Source organism: Athene cunicularia, assembly GCF_003259725.1.
Source record: "Athene cunicularia isolate RWA chromosome 5 unlocalized genomic scaffold, athCun1 chr5_part1, whole genome shotgun sequence".
Classification (NCBI taxonomy): domain Eukaryota; kingdom Metazoa; phylum Chordata; class Aves; order Strigiformes; family Strigidae; genus Athene; species Athene cunicularia.
Window position 1 is genome coordinate 24,188,983 of NW_020799101.1, and position 17,854 is coordinate 24,206,836.

The following is a 17,854-nucleotide window of genomic DNA, read 5'->3' on the forward strand; positions in this document are numbered from 1 at the left end:
GGTCCCCCGTCATCGGGGACTCCGGTGGCGGGTAGAGCTTGTGGGGCTGCCCGCGCCGTGGCCGGGGGCCGTTCCCGGTGCTTTTTTCTAGGCGAGCGTCTCCTCGGTGTCTCTGTGCGAGCCGCCAGTGCCCTCCCCGGGTGGGCTGGGGAGCCGCGGGAGCCTCAGCCGTCCCCCGCGCTGCGGCGGCAGGCAGGCTCCGGGAAGCTACCGAGGTGTGGCTGATAGGGAGTTGGGCAAAACTTCACTGGCTGGCGGGGATCGGGTTTGTGTCCCCCGTCCCTCGCCTGGGGTGGAGTGGCAGCGCCTCGGTCACGGGCCTGCCTCAGAGGGCTGCGCCTGGAGGGTGTTTGCTCGCCAGGCCGGTAAGTTGGAATCGGCTGGCCCTCAAGTCATCGCTATACCTTTACTGCAAGGCTTTTGTTAGCAGCAGAGCTTTAAACTTAAACCTCACTATAACGTAATAGGTCTGTGCTTTAGAAGAAAATGTTTTAGCACCGTTCTTCACTGCTGTTTGATTGTTGTAGGTGTGATGTACAGGGCTACGGGTATAAGTAGCCTTGAGTAGGGACTTCCCTCTACAGAAGAGTTAAAGGTTGATGCAGCACTTGCCATCTAGCTGTATTAACACCCTGTGATGTGCGTGTTTGTGCTTTCACTCTTCCAGTTGTTTCTCTGCAAAACACTAAACTTTTGTGTTATGTTGTAAGGTACTTAATGGTTCTCTTGAAGGCAATCCCAGCAGTATGGAATAGGTAGTGTTTCTTTGGACACCTAAAGTTGCTTGAGAAAAGCCTTCCGCCACTGTCATCGCTTCTGGTGCTCCTTGTTTTCACTCCTATGCTGCCCCTTCTGTTTCTCCAGTGTGGACATGTGCAGTTACTGTGTGAACCAGGTTGAGCACTGATGCAGGATAAAACTAACCTTTTTTTTCTTCCTGAGTTATCTTTAATCCAGGACACTGACTGTATTTTTTTCACTGGATGGACACTCACAGTCTTGCCTTGGCACAAGGCAGGTGTTAACACAGTATTGGGAGGGAACAAATGGAGGAGGAAGGTGCAGTGCTTTAATTCGGCAGCAGAGTCAGCTTGTAATGGTTTAGGGAGCTGTGGTGCTGGTAAGTCTTTTTGCCTTGCAAACACCAAGTTCTGTGGACTATAAAACCATAGGTGTAAATCTTTGCGCTAAGACCACGTGCAGTGGTGAGTGTTCTATGAGCATTTTTCCCCCTCTGTACTTTTTAAAGAAGGTGGTCTGAATACAGTTACGTTCTTCTGCTTCAGAAGAATGGAAAGGTGGGGTAAGACAGCTTTTTCCTCAAGGATTTTCTTCAGCTGTGATTCTGGAAAACATGGGAAATGCAGCATGTGAATGGAAAACCTGTCAGTGTCAAATGGAGGAAGTTTAAAAACTTTTCTGTTTTACGAGATACTCTGTTCAGTTAATAGCTCTCTTGTGGTACTATGCTGAAATATGTCTTGGAGGCCTGAAGTGTTTGAGATCCCTATTTCTAAAGGGCGGAGAAGATTCATTGGAGAAGCTATCATGAGAAATCTTAGCAAAAAGCCTAAGTGTAGTGGCATTGTCAGAGGATGTAAGAAATTTTATATCTTTCTGGCAGCTGCTTGTTGATCAAGCAGAGATTTATAATTAGGTGTCTTGCATTCTTTTCTCTGTAATTTTATGTGGGCCAGTTGCTAACTTTCAAAATGAAAAGTTAGGGATAGAACCTGTCTGGAAGAAGGGACTGTTCAGGGGTATTAGCCATGTACAGCTTTCTCAGATAACATCAGTGATGGGAGCTTAGAGCTGCCAAAGATATCATTGCTGATGTATCACAGATTTGGCTACTTGATTGGTCTTCTGGCTCTTGAATATTGGTTGTTGGACCTTTCTTTATACAGGAGAAGGGAAACATGTTAACACTTACTATGTGTTGAATATGTTTGTATGTAGATTCTTTACTACATACAACACTTGAGAATCTGCAATTGAAGAGATCTGTGTAATGCAAAGAAATCAAGTACCAAAAAGGAGGCAGCTTACACTTGAGAATGCAATTTCTACTTAGAAAAAAACAGAAAAGTTAGGATGAGGAAAAAAGTGCTTTTGTAAGAAAGCTTATGATGGGTTCCTTGAAAGAAGAAAGAGGCAACAAGAATAAAATGAATATATTGATGGGAAGAGAAGAGGGAAGGAAAGCCATTTGTATAAAGAAGTGTTGCTATCACTGGTGATTTATCTGGAAAAGCCTGGAGCTTGTGAGAAGAGAGCTTAGAGACAGGGTAGTATATCAGCATGCCCTTCTTTAGAGCTCTATAGTGCAGGAAAGCTTTACTCATGTTTAACCATGTAAAAAAAAAGGAGTCTCCCCCTACCTAGGACATTTCTACTGTGGTTACCTGAATAAGTTTTGGGGTTTATGGGGTTTTGTTTGTTTTGTTGGGGTTTTTTTACCCCACCCCCCGCAAAAAAAAAAAAAAAAAAAAAAAAAAAAAAAAAAAAAAAAAAAAAAAGTTTAGATTAAAGGGTATTATCCTTATGACACAGATTTCAAGCTTTCCTTACAACTCTTCACAGAGAGAGACTTGTATTTAATGTAGATCAGGCTCTTTAGCATGAGCAGAAGAGGGTGAAATTGTTCACTTTAATTTTTAATAGGTTGTATTACTTTGTCTCTTGCTGGGATGTGAACTGCTAATCCTTCCCCTTAGTAAGAGGAGAGGGGAACTTGCTGCCTACTAAGACTGTGCCGTAACTATGGCTACTTTGGAGATATAATGAAATATCATTATGGCTAGGAAAGTAATCATCTGAAGTTAGCATTTCAGCATATTAAAAAAACATTCTGTTGAAATACTAGAGTAACAGCTCTTTCTTTTGTTTTCCTGGGAAGTTCCATGTTCAAATTACTTTGATTTTAACAGTTAATCTGTTTAGAGATTCACATTCAGTGAATGCAACAATCTCACTATAAGCACATTAATTAAAAGAGGTTGAAGAACCATCTAGCAATTAAAAATTGTAGGATATTGGAGAAAAGTAACTAACTTATTTCTGACTGTGTACAGTTAAGGGAGTGTGTGGTTAAGAAGAACAGTAATCTGTGGATGGATTGAAAACCAATTTAATGCTCCAGTGTAGTACTGCACTATGTAAGATGAAAGCCTGACATCTCAAAGGGTATTGTCATGATGTGAGGAAATGAACACAACCAGGAGAAAGGAAATATAAATAAAAGAACAGTGAAGTTACCTCTTCAAGTTGTGCATTTTTATGTCCTTCTGATCTGTTGGAGAGAGTGTTAAGTTAGTTCAGTAGAAAAATGGTATTTAGGATCTATCAAGACACTTGTGGGAATAATAAAGAGTGCAGGAAACATTGCTTTTTCTTTCTGCAATGCAATTTTAAACTGGAATGTATTTCTCCATTGGAGTGTTCTGCTCTGAAGCAAATAGCTAATGGTTTTCTAATACTGCATCTGAAAAAAAATTCTTGGTTAAAATAGGGGGTTTGGGTTGTTTTTAATGGGACGAAGTGCCCTTCTTTTCCATTATAGCTTATTGGAATCTACCTATTATTGTGAACACATCTTTAGTAATGTGTGTTTTGGACTCCTTAATTGAGTTCCTTGCTGTAGAATGGTTCTGTTATGCTTCTAGAAGTTAAAGAAGAAATAATCTCATACCAAAAAAATAATTGGAATATAGGTTTTAGACATCAAGTTCTTAATTTCTGTTGTGAGTGGTATCTCCAAGTCAGATAGGAGCTGGAATGATATAAATAAATTATAATTTCCCTGATGTTTCTGGGTCTTCAAATGCAATCTCTATAGCAATCTCAAGATAGCTTATTGTATACATGCTTTTGTAAATAAGGTCTCATACTACTTCCTCAGGAAGACAAGGAATAGTTTGGTTGAAGAGTGGGAGGACTGTGGGATTTGCATTCCTTTCAAACTGTCACAAGTCCTGAATTCTTACTGCTATTAAAATGGGCAGAGTAGAATTTTTTTTTTTTTTTCCTGAAAGCTTTAGTGTGTACATGCTAAAAACAGCTTGTGTGGACCTGTCATCTGTGTTTGTTTTAGAGAGAGCATTCATACTGCTTGTAGGTTTATCTTGTGAGGTGCTTCAGGATGCAGGGGAATGATAGCTTCCTACTGATTTTATAGATGCTTTTGCTGGAATTCAGGTTAGTGTAACATCTTTGGGAGAGCACGCTTATGAAGACAAGTGCAACAAATACTGGAAGTTTTTCCTGTTACAGTGAGTTAGTGGTAGCAGTGATGCGAATAAGCCCTTATTTCAGATGAATGTTAGGATAAGATAAAGATGTTAAATAACTGCCCTATCCACTTAAAAAGGAATTTGAGTAGAGAATTGTGGTGTTTTTTCACATCTGTGTGCAAATTTAAAATGCAAATATTTCTGATAAAAAGCAAAAAAAAAAAAAAGATCCTGAAGAACTACATCTCATGAACTTATTCATGAATAGGTGATCATTCTTCCTTACTCAGCATTTGTGAGACTGCATCTTGAGTACTGTGTCCAGTTTTGAGCTCCCCAGAAATATGCTGACATAGCCACATGAATCTGTGAATCCAATGGAGAGCCCCCAAGAAGCAGAAGAGGCTGGAGCACATGAGGTATGATGGGAAGCTCAGAGAGCTGGGTTTGCTGAACCTTAGGAGGAGAAGACTCAACTAGTTGACTGGAGGTTATAGAGAAGGTGGAGCGAGACTCTTGGAAGTGTGTGGCAGTAGGATGAGAAGCAAGGATGTAATTTGGAAGAATGGGAAATTTTGATTGCATAAAAGGAAAATAATTTTTCCATGAGGATGGTAAAATACTTGAAGAAGCTGCCTAGTGAGATTGTGGAACTTCTATCCCTGGAGGTCTTCAAGACTGGATTGGACATGGCCCTCGGCAACCTGCTGTAATTAGACCTGCTTTGAGCTGCAGGATGGACGTGATAACCACTGGAGGTCCCTTCCAATCTTGGTTATTCCATGGTTACAGAGATACACTCAGATTGCTGGAGAGTTTGCCCAGGTTTAGACATTAGCATTTAATCCTTGAATCCCTGTGAAAATGTGTGCTTTAGGGCTTGTAGCATGTATTCTGAGGCTTGCATCAGATCCAAGGGAAGAAATTATTACTTTCTGTCTCTTGTTTTTTTGATTAACTGCATTCATTGAGTCAGTAATGTGAAGCTGAAGTGAATAGGGAATTGACTGACCTAGAAAAGACTATGATCTCCTTTAGATGTTTTAATTGAAAAAACTATTTCTGAAAAAGCATACCTGTGCATGAGGATACTTTTCTAATAACAAATTCAATTATAAAAGTCTATAAGCCTTTGTGGAAGGAATAGCTACACAACATTTTATTTGGCTAAATGAATATTTGAGGCCATCATATTAAATTAGTAGATGTAGTGCCAGTGTTGTACTTGTTGGGAATTTCTGTATCTGTACTGGTATGGAAACAAACACCCATGGTAGCTGTTGATGTGTCCGTCTTCTCCTAGACTTCAATATGTGTTACTGAGAAGTCAGTTTGGATAGTGTTAAAACCTTTCAATTATATTGGGACTGCCATTTCAGATGTAGCTGGTGATAATCCTTAAATGCTGTAATAAATGTATGCAAGTTTATTTTTTTGTTATTATAACTACTTGAGTTACAATAACATTATGGAGATTTATAATTTTTGTGTAGATGTGGAAAGTGCATCTTAACAAAGGAATGCCAAATTTGTTGGGAGTAACTAGTTGCAAATCAAAATATTTGGCAATACCTGCCAATAAGAACAAATATTTAATTAGGAATACACTTGGGTGTTAAAGTATGTTTTGTAAAGGAAGTTTCCCTTCTGTGATTTTTTTTTGGTTTTGTTTTTTAAGATTAAAATGTGATTCAAATCAGTTCATTCTAATTTTGGTAGTAAATACTTGTCTTTTTATCCATGCAGCAGTCCAGGATCTAAAGTTAAGAACAAAGCAGTTCATAGAAAAGGGTTGGAGGTGAAAAATTACCACAGAATACCATAACAGCTTAGAGCAGTTGCCTGTGTGGAATTCTCACTGCTGCAGTGCTGATTCCCTTGATCCTTTACTATGAACATGACTGCTTTTGAGAGTGGAGGTGCATCCTATATCCCATTTATTCCCTATAGTTGGCAGGAATCTTTGACAAAAAAGCAAGCAACTCATGGAAGCGGTCTTCCACATAATGTTATTAGAAAGAAAAAAAAAAAAAAGCTAAAAAGCTGCTAGTAAAATTTCTGCAGTATGTGTGGTATGTGGCAATGAGAAGCTGCTAACTTTTATTAAGAATTTAGCAAAGTTGTGTTTCAGCATAAAATAATCCTTTTAAGGTGTCTGCATAAAGCCTGCAAGGTTCCTCTGACTGTGCTCTTCCTGGCAGCATGAAATGAAACGGCCTCTTACAGTTTTAGGGTTTTACTGGGGTAGCAGCATATCCAGTTCTAGTATACATCTCTTACTGTGTGCTCTGTATCGCACTTGCAGCATCTTCTCTCTCTAAAGTATATGTCTGCCATGCAAAGTATGTACCCAGATCCCTGTGGTAAAATCCTGTGTTGTCTACAGTAGCACCTTCAAATATTCCTGTACTTAAGCGTGGCTTTTGTCTTCTCACAAAACTTTTCCTCTAATGCTTTTGAAAGTTAAGGGTGGTACCCTTCAGTCTGAGAGTGTTTGGCTTCTGGTGCACTCCTTTGCATCTACCAATTTGTACCATGCTGACTTTGTTTAGGGTGAGTTCTTGTCCAAGTTGTCTGCTGACACAGGTATAGCAAATATACTGAAACCCCTTTTTTCTATTGGTTTTAAGAAATAAGTTTTTAATGAAAAGAAAGTCAGGTTCAGAATAATGTCAGTCTCATATGTGACCTGGTTTGGGTGCTGACAGTGAAAGCATAATTAACACTGAAATCTGTATATGTTTGCTGGTTTCATTTTACTTTCTTTGTAAATCCATGACAAGGTGAGGTATGGTTGTCCTCTGAAGATCCTACTGTCAAAATTTAGAAAAAGGAAAACAAAGGTTACTAGTAAAAGCAAGTTTGCTTCTAGCTGCTGTTTATGAACTGCAGATTTTTGCATCCTCTGATAAAGGAGCTATCTTCACATCCAGTAGGATAGTGGAGGTTGTAATCAATAAAGCATGCAATTGGATACCTTCTAGTGTGAATTTATGCTCAGTAGGGTGGCATAAATGAGAACTACTTTTGTGTAGATTACGCTATTCTGTCCCTAATGGTAGATGACCTGTAATCATGCTAAGTGCAAAAGGGGTATTATGTGAGATGTTTTCCATATATGTCATTAAAGGATTTGAATAATTCAGGATAGGCAGCAGTACTTCTCTGTGGAGCTGAAGTCTTGTTCTGATGGTACCTGACCTTAAAGCACTGCAAGATCTGATGTTACTTGAAGGCCAGCATGGTCTTTAAAAGCATAATTTTGTGCAGTTAGTTGGGTGAGAACATCAGGTTGAGTGTGCTTCTGCTTGCATGTGCATCCATCCACAATCCCATCCTCTGCCTGTACTAGATGTGCTATTATGCTACTCATAATGCTTCCAATTTGCAGGATGAACTAAATCTGGTCAGTTTTGTAATGTAATGTCTTAAGAATTGAAACTATTTATAACCAGGTTGGAGAGATGATTATAGTCAGACTCACTGCTATGTAGACCAATACAATCCTTTCTAGCTGTAGCTCTATGATGCTTCTGCTCAATAACTGTTACAATACTGGTTTGTGATTTGTGTCTGCAAGAGTTTGGCCCAACTCAGGCATTACCTGTGGCTGATTCAGAATGCCATCTCTTTGCTGCCTTCTGTAACCAGCTGGGTGGTGCTCTGATTTATTTTTTTTTTCCTGCAGTTGAGAATCTTAACATGATGGTGCTGTTCTGTGTACATGCGGTCTGGGCAGTACAGGAGATGTAGGTGAGCATACACCTGCTTTTCTGAACTACACGCTTAGGTGAACAGTGACTTTTCATTGTAGTCTCCACTTAGATATGCAGTATATTCTAGTTCAAAGGTCATGGCTCACTTTGTTACCATAAGACTTGTGAAATCATAAAAGTGTTAATCTTGCATGCTTCCCCCTACCCTCCCACCCCCCTGAGAAAAGGAAATGAATCACTAAGCTGTAGCCACCTTCTTTCTTGGTCTCTGGAACAGAAGTTGCTGCTTTTTGGCAGCAGGCTTGGAGCTTTCAGCATGTAAACCTTTATTTGAAGGCTAATATGCAGATTCATAAGACATTCTTGGAAAAACAAATAGTCTTGTATCTAAAATGTGGCTACAAATGTCTCTTCTGTAGGCAATTCTAGAGTGTATTTGTAGTCATTGTATACTTCATGAGAAGCCTGTGAATTTCATTCAGAGTATTTCTTTAATGTTTAATTCGGATAGGATAGCATAGAAGTTTCTCAGCTTACGTGGTAGCTAACATGAGAGTATGAGGACATATAAGCACATTGGTAGAACACTGGAAGGTGATTGATTGAAGTATGTTTTGAACCAGTACAGGTATTCCCAAAAGGGCCTTTCTCAGTGAAATGTTGTTTTTGACCATGTGGAATAACTTGTTTAATTTTAGCATTTGTCACAAGCAGAGGCACCTCTAAAGACCTGAGAAAATATTGGCATACTTTTATTCTGATTAAAATTGTGTATAGGTTTGGGTTTGTTTTTTGGGGTGTGGGTTTTTGTTTGTTTTTTTTGTGTGTGTGTGCATGATCCTTCTCAGATCTGAATGCAGTAATGGCTTCTATGGCTTCATGAATTGAAATTCAACTTAAGCCACCGCTGTCTGCAGTATGCGTTTAAAACTACTCTATTAAACTGGCCTCAAAGTGCTGCAGGCTAGCTATCTGCATCTGGGATAAATGTTCTGGCTAGAAGAGAATTTCCTGCTGTGTCTTTGCTGGTTTGTTTCCACACTTGCACCAATTCTAAAGTCCCTGCAACTACGATGACCAAATCAAGGATTTTCTCTGCTTTAAACTTTGTTCTGGATGTCTGTGCCTGTAAAAGGGAGGAGAGACAGAAATGAGTATCAGGAGGAATGTGCTCGTGCAATTTAGAGCCAGTAGTTGCATAGCTATAGCATAATTGTATCCTAAGATCAGACCCTTGCATCTGAAAAATTACTTTCAAGATATTAATGCCAGGCTTGAAATACAGACTTGCTCCAGCACCTGAGATGAGCAGGTGTCACTTTCCAAATAATGCAGTGTCTGGTGAGGCCAGCAAGTATGTATGCCTTTGTTGATTCATCAGCTGTTACAGAGGTTAGTACAACTCTGGCTTCCTTTCAGATATGGTAGTACAGGTGCCATAAATGAATAACTGATTTTATTCTGTCTGCTGGCTCCCATCCCTCATTAATTATTTGCTATTGTCCTTTTTTGGTGTGTTTAGGATCAACCTCTTTCTTAGGTGTTTATGTTTCTTTGACTACAATGATTTAAAAAATACATTTCTTCTTATATCTGGCTATAGGCTACAATTTGAGTACAGTCCAGAAAAATTTGAGCAACATACTAGATACATCCTTGTCCTAGCCTTCTTTTCAATGTGTTGTTGTTAATAATTTAAGCATTTATTGAAATGGATTATCTTGGTTTCCTTCTTGTCTTCTAGCTGCTCCCATGTACATCTGGCAGCATCCTTCATAATATGTTTGCATACCAGAGTTACAGAATTGTATGCCAGTCTTAATCTGTTTAGATTACCTAATAGGTTGCAATTTCCCTAAACCTATGAGTACTATGAAAAATATTTTGCAAGGAGTAAGACTTATTACGTTTGCTGCTGCAGATAGGGGATTTATGTCTTGGAGAGTGTTCTTTCACATGTAGCTGTTCTGTTATAGGGTAGCTGTTCTATAACTTTTAGGAATACAGGTAACAATTTGCATCTAATTGCTGGGTTTCTGTGTTTTGATATATTTGCTTCTGAGATCTGATCTTTAACTTAGTTCTTTGAACAAGTAGCCTAGTTAAAACCATGGCATCTTTCCCCTCAGTGTTATGTTGAGTGAGCCCTTGCCTTGTAGCTGTGGAGTTTTTCTGTAACAGTCACAAATATTAAGTATTACAGTAATTGTACTTGAGATGGACATGTGCATGTATTATACAACTAGTCAGGCTCTTCAGGAGATGGTATGTAAGTAGCAAGATGACTTTCAGTGTGGATTTTATGCAGAAAGCCTTGCTTTGTTCTGTGTGCTGACATATATGCTATGTTGAAACTGTGTATACAATGACTTTTTTGTCTGTGGTGTCATGTCCACCTCATGGATGAGTACAGTGTTTACGTCAGCATCTTTAGGCTAATGGCTATGGAGGCACACAGATTATGCTTGTTTTGTTACAGTAATATAGACTTCCAAAGTTGAGTTTATTTAGGTATTTTCTAGTTACTTTTTCAATTCTCATAATCCTGAAAATGCATTGTTTAGATTAATAAAGCTATTAATTTCTATTTTGTTTTTCCCTGTAGTGAGCCTGGGAAGCCTCACTGCTCTTTTCTTTGTGCCTACATAGTTTTTGGTGAAGGGGGAAGGCAGTTTCTTCATTTTAGTTGGCCTGGATGTAAGCAATGCTCTCTATGTAGCTTCACAAACTGAAGAACTTTAATGGGATGTTAGATTAAACTGCTAAATTGGTAACTGTGACTGGTTATATCAACAACTTGCCCACCTCGTATATGAAGACTGACAGCATTTATCAGTAATGGCTGAACCTAGCTGGAAGTACTTTGAGCTGGGTGATGCAGAGTTTATAGCTGATTGAAGGGCCAGGGACTACTCTGAAATGCCTATCTGTCATTTCTTGAATATCTCACAACTGTTTCTCTTTAAATTTTTACTATAGCTAAATCATATTGTGCACAATGGAGGATTATACAAAAGGCCTTTCAATGAAGCTTTTGAAGAAACACCAATGCTGGTTGCTGTGCTGACCTACGTAGGCTACGGTGTTCTCACTCTCTTTGGATATCTGCGAGATTTCATGCGGCAGTGGAAGATTGAGAAGTGTCAAAATGCAACAGAAAGAGAAGAACAAAAGGTAACCACTGGGAAATAATGGTCAGTGGGAAATGATGTGGTTGAGGCTATAGCTTGAGCGTTTCTTTAGGGAGCAGCATTTCAGGTTTTCTGCTGTTTCGTCTTCTGAATGCCCCAAATGTTATGCTAGTACTGCTGTGTCATTAAACAAAAGGTTTCTTTTAGTTGGGTTATTTTTTGATGGAGCAGTTCCCTCATCTGGTTCATTGCAAAGCTGCATCAACAGTTACATCAACATTCCGAGAGATGCCCCAGCTGCAGAAACAAGGGTTTCAGGGAGCAAGACTGATATGCCAGCATCAGCAGTTAAAGAAATGCTTATCCAAGGATCTGGTTTGAGTTTGACAGCAGTGGGAGGCGCTTTTTTGGTGGCTGTGTTTTGATTTGGAAGCATGCTGTTGATTCTCTTCAGCCTAAGCAGTTGCAAAGAAAAGCTTGTGGATGAGAACCAGAGCACAAGCTGGATGACTTCAAATTCATCTGGAGTCTAGAACGCTAGCAGGTTAGATGGTGAATAATCTGAGGTACTGACCCCTGGCTCACAGCAATTAAAAAATTTGATTCATAATAAGACCTATTCACAAAAGCTGCTGTTACCAGATGAAAAATCTGTCTGCTTCAGCAGCTAGTCTGGAATAGATAATCCTAATTTTCAGTAGTTGTAAAAATATTTTTAGAGGCCTTTATTCCCCACAGGAATAAATTACTGTTTTATATAATAAATTACAGAAGAAATCTACTGTTTAAATCTACTGTTTAAACTTGCAGTTCGCAGGCTATTTCCCGCTAACTCTTATTCTGAGCCCTCTTAGCACAGTGTGAATACCAATGAGGTTTGCTCCAAAGGTGAAATGAATTGGCTTACTCTTGCTGATTGGGGTTCTGTTTTTCTCAACTGCTTTGGGGAGCCAGTCTGGCTTATAAAATATTAAGGGAGTTTGTTTTCCAGTTGCTGGTTTCTGGTTCTCTGTGCAGCCACACAAACAGTTGGCTAGCATTAAATAAGGAGGGTGGGAAGGATATCTTGCTAATACAAACAAATAATCAAGGGTGGGAGAGGGAAGAAGGAAGGCTTCATTGGAGGCTTTTTTTGGAGGCAGGACTGGAGTAAAGTGCATGTCATTTTATGGTCGATTAGCTAAGATGCAGTATACTAATCAATGCCTAAAATTACTTCACAGTAGCTTCTTTGTGTGAGTACTGTGAGGTAGAATTAAGCTGATTCATAGTAAGGCCCTTAATTCCAAAATAGAAACATTCTCAAAGGAGTTTGAGTAATAGGTATTTCATATTGGTTAAAAGTACAGGAGTTTAAATTTACACTATTTCCACAACTGACTTCTGGAATCTGGAAGTAAGACTCTTGGATCTCTTTTAACAGTTACAGTATCCAAATGAGGATTGCTGGCTGAATCTCACCTTGTAACATGTGTTCATTAATGCTATTTGAGCTACTCTGGTTTGTGTCACCTGAGAACATGAGACTCTTGTTTTTTCTGTGTATAAACTAGAAGTTGATGCAGAAGAGAACAGTCAAACAGTTGCAGAAAACTGAAGACATTAGAATAGAAGTTTAAATATTGGTCTGTGATGATGGTACTTGAGGATTATAAACGGGTAACTGAAGTGTTGGTGCAGTTACTCTGTACTGTAGTTGTTATGTTTCTGTTACACAGTTTTTATGAAATGCTTGTTCTGATATCAGTATGTAAGGTGCAAGACTGCTTGCAGTAGTCCTTTTCTGTGGGGAGCAGTCATGTCTTTTACATGAGAGTGTACAAACGGAGGACCTTGGGCAGTAAATCTGATTAGGCTCTCAGTAAAGTTTGTCACAGAGGATGTTGAAGCACAGTTTGTTAGAAACTGATTATCCTAGTTCTAAAAAAAAATTAGCTTTGAAATTTTTTGTAAATTAGCATTGCATCTTACCCTGAAACACATTTGCTTAACAAGTATACTTCCTGGACAGATGAATTGAAATCCTTTGAGTTTGTGTTGGTCATGGTTTGCAGGGAAGAGATGCACGTATTCTGGTTTTGTTTTGTACGTAGGATGTCTGTGGATGAAGCTAGTAAGAAGTGCCAGTGAGTATTGCGTAAGAATTAAAAATAGGAAATCCTGTTTTTTTGGTATTGAAGAAATCTCAGCATAGTGTACTTCTCCAAATCGCATTTGTAATGTTTCAGTTGGAATAGCTGTTTCCGATACTGGACAAACAGAGAAGTGATCATGTGAGGTCTAGAACATACAGTACTTATCCTCACACTTTGCTGCTTTGAGCTTTGCTTGCCTTTAAATGAATTGATGAGAGCATGTTGCAGTGTATCCAGTGTGGGAGCCAGCTTTTATTTTGATGCTCAATGACTTGTTTTGAAACAGTTTCTCATGATTTTCAAATATTTGAATCTATCAAGCTACTGGCTGACAGCCCAATCATATTTTGGTAAGGGAATGCAGATACTAGTGCACAAAAAAGGCTTGAAACACCTGCTTTTTTGAAATTAAGATATGCAAATTGGAGGAGCCCTGTGGTTAACGGGGGTAATTTCTGACAGATTGGTGACCTCTGAGTGAAAAGTAGTGTTTTTATTTAAATTCTAAAGAGCCAACTAGAGGGTTATGATCTTCTTAAGTATCAAGCAAAAGGGCTTTAGCTTTTTGAAATAGCTCATAATTGCTTAAGTGAAAAGTTCAAAGCAATGGCAGTGGGAGTAGCTGTGTAGCTGAGCAGTGTGTGAGCAAAACAAAATTACCTAGTGCAAGGAAGTGTTTCATAAAGGGATGAATGAACCTCTCCTGAAAGTCATGGAATTCAAGTATGTGGATTTTCTGTGCTGTGTTTCTGAAGATGATTACAGTTAAGAGTAACATAAACTTAGGTCCAAAATGTATTAAAAACAAACACTAAAAAAAGCCACTTGCAGTTTTTGTGTGTTTTGGAAGGCCAATTTATTTAAGTAGAGCAAACTCCTCCTTAAATTGTCACTTCGTGTTGTAATCTGAATGTCTGCATCAGAACAAGAAACCACAAGTGATCCAACTAATTTAAAGAGCAGGCTTTCCAGCAGGTCTATATTGGGATGGTCTCTGGCAGTGGGTAAGTTCTTTGGAATTTTAGAGCCTTGCATTGAAACTATTGATTCCAGGAAAACTTAATATTCACTGACTGCTGAAATACGAAAGGGTGAAAGGGGACAGCTTTGCTGGTTCTGATTTCCAGGAAATACTCTGATGGGTTTGGCTTTGTTTAAAATAAAACCAGCCAGGCTTTTCCTGGAAACCAGTGTTATGTAGCACATCCTTTCTGAAGTATTTATCAGTCCATTTTAGGCATGGGTAAGCAGAAAGATTAACAATTCTCAATTACCCTGGAATCAATTTATACATACCCAATTTAATGTAATGTCTGGTCAAACAGTGTAGTTAAATCTGCAAAATGCTTGTAGGATTTTATAGGCAGGATGAATGTCACCATTCTTCCAATCTGGTTTGCCTGTTGATTGCCTTGTACTTTATATATGGGAGCAACTGTGCAAATGGGGCCAGTAACACTCTAACATACTTCATGCTCAGTAGCTTGCCCAGTTAGAACATGTTTATAGCATCTGGGGTTTTCAAACACTTGTTCACAGGAATAGAGCTGTAGGAGTATCTCAGGGGCAGTAAACTGGAATCTTTTGCTCAATATTGTCTTGGAATGTATAGCTCATCAGAGGCCTCCTGATGGTATTAAGGCTACCCACAGTTACTGCTCCACTTTTTCTTGACTCATATAGCAGTGAGATTGAACTAGTCTTTCCGCTTCCTTTTAGAAGCGAGAAATTTATTGCAATTGTCTACTAGATTTTTGTTCAGTCAGTTTTGTATTATCAGGGAATGCATGATGTAAATAGCAGATAAGCCCAACTGGTGCTTGTGGCACCATTTATTAGTTTAGGTGCAACACTGTGGAAAAATTGGCTCTAAAAGCAGCATAATTACTGCATTTGCATGTCACTGTGCCCCAAGGTAATGGTTACAAAGCTCTCATTATGGCCTTCACTACTTGTAGTGTTAATTTACAGTATGATGAAATCTTGGGTTCCCAAATCACTTATGCTGAAGTGCTGCACCCCGAGGGATGTTTCACTCTTTCTTGAAATTGCTATGTCTTTCAGGCTTCTGGGAGACCACTAGTACTTAAGTTTCTTCATCAGGCATCACCTTACTAATAGGGGATGTGTTCTAGGCTTAAATCAACAGCAGTGGAGCTGTTTATGATTCCTTGGTTCCATGTTTGTATGAATTCAAATGAAAGAACGTGCTGCGTTTGTGCTTACTCTGAAGATCGCACAAAGAATCAACTCACTCCTAGTATCTTTCTCCTCCAAACGAAGCAGTTCCATCTCAGCCTAATATTCTTAGGGCTGTTATGGCTAGAAAAACTGTTGGATCTGAAATAGGATGAGAATTTAACAATAAGCTCTGAAGGCCATTTAAAGGTGACAGTGATTGTTGCAGCACAGCACTATGGCTGCACGTGCTGACAATTTGAAATAGTATGGATTGACAGATTTTATACCCCCTCCCTCCCCAGATGTTTTTTCTTGGTTAAAATATTGAAAATGTTTAATTTCCATGAGGAATTCAACTGGTCTTTTTGGTGTAATGTCCTCTCTACTCTCCATCTGAAATGCCACATTGTAGAAAGATGGCAGGGGAGGGGTGGTGGTAGGACACAGATGACACAAAAAAGCCAAAGCCCAAACCAACCAGACAAGCCATCTGGTCCTCTATACCAGCTCCAGAAGAGGGGTCTCAAACTCCAAACGTAAATTTATAAAGGCAAGATATCCCTACCACTTCTTTTTTGTGTTCTCAGGTGCATGGGTCATGAGAATCTCTTGGCAGGGTTAGGATTACTGAGGAAATAGATAATCCAGTTTTCATTTATGCAAAAATAACACTTCCTGCCTGTCCTACAGCAAGGAACCTTCTCATAAGAGCTAGTTGAGGGTGGCTTATTGAGGGGGGGTGGGATGGACAACAAAGGGGCTGGTATTAAACTGATGCCTCACTTAGAGCCTTTTGTTATAACCTTGCAGCTTGGTACCCCCAAAAACTAAGGCTAGTGTCCCATATTAGACCTTAATTCCCTTACCCATTTGTTCCTTGAAATCTTGTTGACTTTTAAGACACCTTTTTTTCCTTATAATTCATTAGGTTCAGAGAACTTACCGAATTCCCAGTTAAATCAATTTCAATTTAAGTGATGCTGTCGTCTTCCAAGATCATACTTGTGTTATGTATCTTGGTGGTGTCAACCTGTTGTGGATGATTGTCTGTCTCACCAGTTGAGCTTGTTACTGTTCCTGCTTTGTCATCTTGGGTTTCAAAATAAAACATGCTCTATCTGGTCAGTAGTCTGAGGTAAGATTGGACTGTATCAGCCCAGGCATACCTGCTTGAGTTGTTATAATGACTCATTTCCAGCCTCTGATCCTAGCCAAGAATCTTGGCTAAAATCTCTGTTGTTTCCTGGGTCACATAGTGTGCTTCAGTAACTACTGCAAAGCTGAATTCTCATGTAAAGATGGTTAAGAGGAGTTAAAAATGCTTAAAAGGATCTCAGTAGATTATAGCTAGATGTAACAAGTCCCTCAAGTATTGATCTTCTGATGTGACAGATTTTTTTGATTTCACTACCTCCACCCTTCTACAAATGATGTTGCAGAGGGTTTCAGACACTTGTAGATAATTACTCCAATTTTGTGTCATGAGTCGGAATCTTCTTGTATATTGCTACAAGTACTCTCATGCATTATCACCACTTTGTAAGAGTACAGTAGCTGTGTAACTTGTCATATATGAAGAAAGATCTTGAATGCGTTTGTCAACACTAATATGTTTTTCTCCATTGTAAAAGTGACCAGTTTTTGTTCCAGGCTGAATCACTATGTGAGATGCTGAAGTCAAGGAAGGATAGAGCTGTGTAGCTACTTCAGGAAACTAATGCTTTTCTAGGGGATTACAGCTTTGTGTTAGCAGACCTACTACCCCTATTAACCTCTCTTGATGAAGAGCCTTCAGAGAAGGCTTGGTGCATGTGAAATAATGCAAAACTATACTTAAGTAGAGAACATAGAAGAAATAATTGCCCTCTGTGCATCTTAGCTCTTGGAAATCTTGTTCCCACTATCAGTCTTTGCTGAGAAAGGACATACTTGTGTTTCCCTGGGGAACTGATCACTGGCTCATTTTGCTTTGTTTTTCCATAGTGGAAATGATGAAAACTAGTATCTTTGTGCCTTTTTGGCATGTCATTATGCACAGGTAAATCAAAAAGGGTTTATGGGCAACTGTGTCTGCTTAGAAGTTGGCCCTTTTGGGCTCCATCTTTCCTGTGCAGCTGTTGGTAGGAGGATGCAAAGGGTGGATCTAGATGTTTCTTTTACTCGAAACTGAAAGGACAGGGATGCTAAATCATTAAAATAGGAAGGTAAAGAAAAAAGTACTCTTCCTGCTGTTGAGCGTTGTAAGTAAAATCTTGTCAGTGTCCACTTGTTTGAGTTGTTATTAAAAAGCTGGCATAAATGCTCCCAGTTTTGCTTCAGTGGTACAAACGTCAGGCACCGTAATACTGGGTCAGACAGATACTCTGTGTTACCCTGTCACCAAAAATAAAATGCTCCTCACCATGTTTGCATTTCTCTTGTGAAAAACAGGAAGCAATGCTATGCTGGCTCTTACATTT

The 17,854-nt window shown here is 39.2% G+C and overlaps 1 protein-coding gene across 1 annotated transcript in view; it reads left to right on the plus strand.

Moving 5' to 3' along the window:
• The first annotated feature begins 91 nt into the window (after positions 1-91).
• The window catches only part of SPTLC2 (serine palmitoyltransferase long chain base subunit 2), a 72,013-nt gene continuing 54,250 nt past the window's right edge, over positions 92-17,854 (plus strand). Inside the window, exons 1-2 of the mRNA XM_026849695.1 lie at positions 92-215; positions 10,928-11,122. Coding sequence (XP_026705496.1) covers positions 10,997-11,122 — 126 coding nt within the window. The 5' untranslated portion in view covers positions 92-215; positions 10,928-10,996. The remainder of the gene's footprint in view (positions 216-10,927; positions 11,123-17,854) is intronic.